Below are 8,354 nucleotides of genomic sequence, written 5' to 3'. Positions count from 1 at the left end.
GTCTCATTAGACACTTTGAAGAAAAAAAAGTTTCATGGTCAAATACATTTGGCAAACTCTGGATATTCTATCTTTGCTTATTAGCAGATAAGAAGTCCTGAAAGGAGGTGAAACCACTCTTAATCCACAATTTCCCTTTTTTAAAAACATAGATAAATTGTGTTATACTCACACAATGGAATACTATAGAACAACGAAAATAGACAACTGAGCCCTAGCCAATTTGGCTTAGTGGATAGAGTGTTGGCCGGCGGACTGAAGGGTCCCGGGTTCGATTTTGGTCAAGGGCACATGCCCAGGCTGTTGGCTCAATCCCCAGTTGGGGGCATGTAGGAGGCAGCCAATCAATGATTCTCTCTCATCATTGATGCTCCTCTCTCCCTCTCCCTTCCTCTCTACAATCAATAAAAATATATTTTAAAAAAGAAAATAGACAAATGATTGCTACATATGGATGCATCTTATAAATATGTTAAGTGAAAGAAGCCAGTCACAATAGCATGCATATTGTATGAGTCTGTTTACATAAAGTTCAAAAACAGGCAAAAACACATATATGGACTTGAAAGTCAGAGTAGTCATTATCCATGGGAGGTGAAGTAGTACTCGGGAGGGGGCATGACGTGATTTTTTAAGCTTCTGGTTGGCTTTTATACCTTGATTTCCCTGGTGACCAAATAGGTGTGTTTACTTTGTGAAAATGATTTGTGCATTTTTCTGCATATATGTACATACATGTTATCTTTCATTTAAGAGAAAAGGGGAAAAAACAAACAAACACATCAACATTTAAGCCCCTCCCCACAAAATGTACATGAATTTGGCTCTTCAAAACATAATCTGTCCTTTTAGAAAGCTTTTAAAAAAATTCAGCAGGTTTTCTGAATCAGTTTACCTGGTTCAAAGTCAAGGCTCCTAAAAATCTGGAGGTTAGAAGTCTGAAATTGTTTTTAGTGGATTAAAATCAAAGTGTCATATGGTTGTGTTCCTGTGTTCCTTCTGGAAGCTCTAGAGGAGAATCCATGTTCTTTCCTTTACCAGCTTTGAGAGCAGTGGTTCTCAACCTTTCTAATGCGGCGACCCTTTAATACAGTTCCTCATGTTGTGGTGACCCCCGACCATAAAATTATTTTTGTTGCTACTTCATAATTGTAATTTTGCTACTGTTATGAATAGTAATGTAAATATCTGTGTTTTCCGATGGTCCTAGGCGACCCTGTAAGCAGGTCTCAGGTTGAGAACCACTGTTGTAGAGCCTAAGACCATCGGAAAACACAGATATTTACATTACGATTCATTAACAGTAGCAAAATTACAGTTATGAAGTAGCAACGAAAATAATTTTATGGTTGGGGGTCACCACAACATGAGGAACAGTATTAAAGGGTCGAGGCATTAGAAAGGTTGAGAACCACTGCTCTAGAGTCTGCAGGTATTCCATGGCCCATGGCCCCTTCCATCTTAATAGCTAACTAGCATCAAGTCTTTCTCATGTCTCATCACTCTGACACTGACTCTTGTTCTTCCTCCTTTTACATTTAAGGAGCCTTGTGATTACATTGGATCCACCTGGAAATTTCAGGATACTCTCCTTATATAAGGTGAACTGATTAACAAACTTAATTCCATCTACTATCTTTTTTTATTTTTATTATTGATTTCAGAGAGGAAGGGAGAGGGAGAGAGAGAGATAGAAACATCAATGATGAGAGAGAATCATTGATCAGCTGCCTCCTGAACACCCCCTACTGGGGATCGAGCCCGCAACCCAGGCATATGCCCTTGACCGTAATCGAACCTGTGATCCTTCAGTCCACAGGGCGATGCTCTATCCACTGAGCCACGCCGGCTAGGGCCCATCTGCTATCTTAATTCTCATTTGCCATGTAACTGTAACATAGTCACAGGTTCCATGGGTTAGGCCAGTGGTGGGCAAACTCATTAGTCAACAGAGCCGCAGTTTGCCGACCCCTGGGTTAGGCCATTCTGTTTACCACACCGGCTAAGGAATTAGGTGCAGATCCTAGTACTTAACCTAGTCTCTCTCCTATTATGGATTTTTTTTTTTTTTTAGATAGTATCTGACAAAAAAATTAGTTGACAAGCACTCTTTTGGGTTTGCTGCAAGTAAAAGTAATAAGCTGAACGATGTATACTTAAATGAGAGAAGATGTATTTACTTTTAAGTCAATAGGACATGTATTACAAAACACTCTGTAGGTGCCAGGTCAGGGAGGACCCTGGCTTGTGGCAGGCTTGGAACACTATCTGGGTCTTGGGGACTGCACCCTGTTCATGCCAATGAAATGCAATCACTGAGGGCCAGTACCTGACATCTGAAGTGGAGCCAAGGGAGGGGATTAAGAGACTGGTGTTCTGAAAGTGAGATGACGTAGGAATTTATAATCCCTGATTCTGCAGCCATGAATCAGTTTCTTTGTTTGGGTCGATTGTAGTTTCTGCAGTATCAGAAGGCTGTTGTTCACAGGGGCTCCTTGGGTTAGCAAACAAGGAAGAGACCCAAAAAGTCTATGGTTGCCTGGGCAGCGGGCAGCAGCAGGAGGTGGCTCGGATTGGCTACTGTCATGGCAACATTGATTACTGTCGTAAGCAGGCGCGAGGTAGGTAGTTAGCATTGTCAGAAAACTCGTGGACCATCTTCATCAGGATTAGCTAGGGAGTTTGTTTAAGTTTCAAATTTTCAGGCCCAGGGCCAGAGACTGGGATAGGCTCTGGGATCTGTCTTCTAGAAAGCTTCCCAGCCAACCCTTATTCCTGGTAAATTTTGAGAACGACCAATTGAAGAAAATAATACCTTACTGTTACAAATCCCTATTCAAACGCCCATTGTATATCCTTGGGTGGGGCCTCACCCCTTAGGTCTGAGAACAAAAGCCACTTTCTTGCTTACCAAAGGCCCAATCTTAAAAAGACAAAGTGGGTGTTCAGTATCATTGGGAAGGACTAGAGTGGAACCCAAGCAGGGCTCAGCATGAATCAGGACTGGAGAGGATGGCTAAGATGCAGGACTAAGTCTCTGATACTCCTGAGAAATACTGTTCTCTCTCTCTAGGAAGGCGCCCTGCACAAAGAACACCACTGAGAATCCAGGCTTCCTGATGTTTCTGAGAATCGGGGTTGTCATGAGCTATTGTTGCTGCTGAGAGCGTGTTTTTATCCCTTACACGGGTTAAGAACAAGTACATTCCTGGATGTGTGAAATCCAACACATGAATGGATAATATTTTGTTTATCCATGCATGTGTTGACGGACACTTGAGTTGCTTCCACTTTTGGCCACTGTGAATAATGCTACTAGGATGGCATACAAGTATCTGTTTGAGTCCCTGTTTTCAATTCTTTTGGGGTATATACCCAGAAGTGGAATTGCTGGATCCTATGGTGGCTTTATGTTTAGCTTTTTGAGGAACCACCAAACTTTCCTCCAGATGCTACACCATTTTACCTTTTAAAAAATTATTATTATTATTTTTTCTGTGTACATAGGGTGCTTTATTCTCCAGAGTGATACATGCAATGGTGGGTTGGGCTTGGGCTGATGTCTCCATATGTACAGACTGAATAAAGTGGGTCTCTGAGAAGAAGTTTGATTTGCCTTGGTGTGGAAGGGAGATGGCTGTTACAACCAGGGATGTGTTCAGTCCTGTGCTGGTTCCAGTGGAATGCAGGGAGATAAGGCAGCTCTCAAGGTGGTCACTTCCAGGCAGGGGATGCCTGCTGGGCTTGGAGAGCCTTCTGTACCACGTCTTCCCACTGGGCATCTGGTATCTCTCGAGCCCAGGCAGGAACCCCTGGTGCAGGCAAGCTTACTCCAGCCATTGTCCTTTTCACCAGCTCTATGTGTTCTGGGTCCATGGGAATAGAGCTGTGGTTGCTCAGTGCTGTAGCTCCCTCCTCATCTTCATCCTCGCTCTCTAATGGTGGATCTGGCAAATGAAGCCCCAGGGCCTGCATCCGATCCTGGATATCCGCCACTACATCTTCTCCGTCCCCCACTGGTGCCAGCTCCACCTCCTCTGGTTCAGGATCTTGGTTCAGGGGCTGCTAGGAGTAGCCAGCTGGGCCTGCCCCCCGTTTCCTCCTGCTCTTCCTCAGGCTCCTCACAGCTCCAATCCCCAGTGCCTTCTGTGGGGCCCTGGTGTGGCCCTAATTCCTCAGTCTGATTAGGGAAGATACGCTCTGGGCCCATGTTGTCTCCCCCTAGAACTTCTGCTGCCATCTGGGCAAGGGCTGCTCAGAGCCCGCGGCCAAACCCGCACCTTCCACCTTTTTTTTTTTTTTAATTGTAGTATCCTAGCAGGCATAAAGTAGTATCTCTATGTGTCTGATTCTGACTCTACTGTCTCCTCAGTGACCCATCTCTCCTGAAATTCTGAAGCTCTTTGGGGTCATTAATCAGGCATACCTTCATGTTTTACCCATGTCTAATTTCTGAACTAGATGTTCAGCCACTCTGGGGTAAAGTGTAGCTAGGGGATCAATTTGGATTTCCAGCATCTACCACCTGGTAGATGTTCCATAAATAAAACAATTGTGATAAAGGTTGCAGATCTTGTCTCTCTCACTCTGTAAAAATTCAATGCAAGTTTCCAACAGGCACATAAGAAATTTTTGCTTGAGTCAAATAAATTAATTTTCATGAATGTGTGAGGCAGTCGATTAGTTGTTACATTCCATTCATTTATACTGCAGATCTGATCCCTGCCCCTACTCTGCTTAAAGCCCTTAATTACTCTCCATGGCACTTAAGGTAAGGTTCCAGATCACTTATATGGTCTACAGTGCTCTGTGAGGTCTACCTGCCTCCTTCCAGGACCATTTTTTGGCTATTTCTCCCTTTCTCTCCAGGCTCCTGATCTCTCCACAGATACACCCAAAGCTCATCCCTACTTTAGGGCCTTTGTGCCTACTGGTTCCTATTTCAGGAATTCCCCACTCCTCCAAGCAAACCCCTCTCTCACTTTTTACTTAAGTCCTAATCATCCTTCAGGTTTCAGCTGAGATGTTACTTCTTCGGGGAAATGTCTCCCGACCCTCTCTCTACCTCAAAATCTAGCCCCTCTTTCATTCTCCCTCGTAGCATCTTTTACTTTTCCTGCCCAGCACTTACCAGAGTTGTGGTAAAATAATGAATTGTTTATTTAAAGCCCATCTTCCCAAGCAGTCAGAAACCTCCAGGAGGGCAGAGACTCGTATCTCTGTTGATCAGTGTTAGGCACATGGTAGGAGCTCAAAGCATATTTTTGAAGAGATGTAGGTGCTCCTACGTCTTTTATGTACTAGTATGTCTCATCTCTCGGCTTGGATTAGCTATTTCTATCTAGAGACTAAATGTGTTCTGATTATCTTCTCACATAGTGCCTGTACTGGAACTTATCACAGGAAGTGCTGATCCAATGCTATTAGAGAAATAAACATAAATGAAAAGAGGACTCTGAGCGGATTGGAAGGAACTAAGACCGAACACTTTCTGGCAGGAAGATCTGTGGGCAGCAGGAGGCCGTTTCTAGGCCCCGGGCCAGGGTGTCGAGCTATGCTTGCATTTCTCTGAGAGCTTCTGCCAGGAAACAGAAAACTGATGAGTGACCTGTGAAGGCTGCTCACATTCGGAGTGACTCAGAGTTTATGGTCTTCTGGGGAATTAGAGGCGAAGGACGGCCATGTGGATGCTTGGGCAGGAAGTTTGGTGAGAGGTCTCCAAGGCCGCAGTGGGATGGCTTCTCTTGCCAAGCACTGCCCGGGGCCCTTCAGGCGATGTTCAGTTAAGAGACCCCAAGCAAGCTGCTTAGGGCTTCTCATTGCTTCCCCAGGCTCCCGATCCCTCTTGTAGAAGGTTGTTTCATAGTTGGCATGTGAGGTTGGCAACTTGGGACACTTGTTTTACTTCTGAAAGTCAGGAAACCAAATGTCCCGTCCTTTGGCGTTCTTTTGCATTTAAAAAAATTAATTTTTCATTACACAAGCAATATATGAATACATTTATCTTTTAAGACATTAAAACTGCCCCTCCACACCCCTTGCTGCTGGGCCACAGCCCAGAGTCCCAGGGAGTGATCATCTCTGCTGTTTTCTTCCTCGTCTTCTTCTGCTTCATCCCTTTCCCTTTCTGAACTGCTTTGTGGAGGGGCAGTGTAAAGACTTCCCCCGCCATGAATTTGTGGCCCTGATAGGTAATTTGTCATCTGCTGCATTGTTTTCCTGGGCTTTTTTCCTCGGATGATGTCCTGAATCTACACTGGTGCCAGAAGCTGCCACAGTCCACAGCTGCCTCACTACTTCCTCCTTATGGTCTATTTTACCAACTTTGGCAACATGACTATTGTGGTAACCAAACCTTCATGTCCAATTCTTGGCCTGTGTTTGGACTTGAGGGTCCTGAACTATGTGTGTGAGGAGCTGTTGGTAGTATTCGGTACCAATGCATCAATATCCTAGCAGGAATTAATGGCTTACAGGTTGGCTAGTCACTAATCGTTCCTACTTCCATCATCATCTTCAGCCTGGTGAGCTTAGAAGTGATTGTCAAGATGATCATGTATTTTCACTCTACTTCATGATACCCTAGGTTTTTTGTTTTTTTTAAGACGTTGGGATTGCTCTACCATAACTGGTACCGGTCAAAGGTGTATGGGGGAGATACCTTCTGTTACTTTGCTGGCATGACCTTTACTGTGGTTGGCAAGTAGGGACACTTCAGCCAGACCATGCTACTTTTCTCCATGCCCCAGGTGTTCAACTTCCTCTACTCAATGCCTCAAGTCCTGCATCTCTCCCCTGCCCTCACCACCATATGCCAAACTCAGTACCATAGTGAGCAGTTGAGTGGCCTTAGCATATCATTAGCGTATTACGCTTTGGTTGAACGGACAACCAGATGACCAGACACTTAACATATTAGGCTTTTATTTTATATGTATAGTTGTTGATTTCACAGAGGAAGGGGGGGAGAGAGAGAGAGAGAGAGAGAGAGAGAGAGAGAGAGAGAGAAATATCAGTGATGAGAGAGAATCATTGATCGGCTGCCTCCTGCACGCCCCCCACTGGGGATTGAGCCCGAAACCCCAGGCATGTGCCCTTGACCAGAATCGAACCTGGGACCCTTCTGTCTGCAGGCTGACACTCTATCTACTGAGCAAACCAGCCAGGGCAACCCCTATCTTTAGAGATAACTTCTGATAGGAGTTTGGCATGTAGCTTTATAATCTGTTCAAAACTATTTTGCAAACTTAATGTGTGATTATCTTAGATTGGGCTGCCATAACAGAATATTATAGACTGGGTGGCTTGTAAACAATAGAAATTTATTTTTCACAGTTCTAGAGGCTGGGAAGACCAAGAGCAAGGCACCAGTAGATTTGGTGTCTGGTGAAGACCCACTTCCTGGATCAGAGACAGTCCTCTTCTTGCTGTGTCTTCACAGGGTGGAGGGGTGTGGGAGCTTGCTGGGGTCTCTTTTATAAGGGCATTCATTCCATTTAGAATGCTCTGCCCCATGACCTAATTACCTCCCAAAAGCCCCACTTCCAAATACATATGGGATTAGGTTTCAGTGTGTGAATTTAGAGGTGACACAGAGTTTGTCTATAGCAGTAATGATGGGAAATAATGGTATTCATGTCTGCATTTTGTTTTAACATTTAATTTTGAAATAATTTTAGATTTACAGAAGAGTTGCAAAGATAGTACAGAAAGTTTCAGTATACCCTTCACTCACACTCTCCTAATGTATATAACCCAGGTTCAATGATTAAAACTAAGGAATTAACATTGGTACAATACTATTAACTAAACTATAGACTTCATTAGAACTTTGCCAGTTATTCCACTGTTGTCCTTTTCTGTTCTAGGATCCCATCCAGGATCCCACATTGCATTTAGTTGTCTTGTTTCCACAGGCTCCTCCAATCTGTGACAGTTCTCAGTCTTTCCTTGGCTTTCATGACCTTGACACTTTTGAAGAGTCCAGGTCAGGTTTTTGTTGAATATCCCTCAGTTTGGAATTGACCGATGAGTTTTCATGATTAGACCAAAGTTATGCATTTGAGGGAAGAATTTTTAAAAATATCAATTATACATATATATATATATATATATATATATATATATTGCTGCAACTTGCTGTTTTCATTCAATAATATGATTTTGAGCTATTTCTATATTAATATATAGATCAGGCCACTTCCTTGAAATTCTTTACACAATTCCATTATATGAGTACTAGAGGCCCCGTGCACGAGATTCGTGCACTGGGGGGGTTCCTCATCCTGGCCTGAGCCCTCTCGCAGTCCAGGACCCCTTGGAGGATGTCCGCCTGCCGGCTTAGGGGATCGGGC

The 8,354-nt window shown here is 43.9% G+C and overlaps 1 protein-coding gene across 1 annotated transcript; it reads right to left on the bottom strand.

The window, feature by feature from the left end:
* Positions 1-3,714: 3,714 nt before the first annotated feature.
* On the bottom strand, positions 3,715-4,260 carry LOC307112364 (male-enhanced antigen 1-like; the record flags this gene model as incomplete). The annotated part of the gene is given in 3 exon segments (XM_079792988.1): positions 3,715-4,065; positions 4,069-4,092; positions 4,094-4,260. Coding segments are annotated over 3 exon segments (522 nt in total). The 5' UTR covers positions 4,241-4,260.
* Positions 4,261-8,354: the final 4,094 nt, after the last annotated feature.

The sequence above is a fragment of the Cnephaeus nilssonii genome (genome assembly GCF_951640355.1).
Source record: "Cnephaeus nilssonii genome assembly, chromosome: 16".
Classification (NCBI taxonomy): domain Eukaryota; kingdom Metazoa; phylum Chordata; class Mammalia; order Chiroptera; family Vespertilionidae; genus Cnephaeus; species Cnephaeus nilssonii.
The sequence above is the reverse complement of the archived record's forward strand: the minus strand, read 5'-3'. Positions and strand labels throughout refer to the sequence as shown.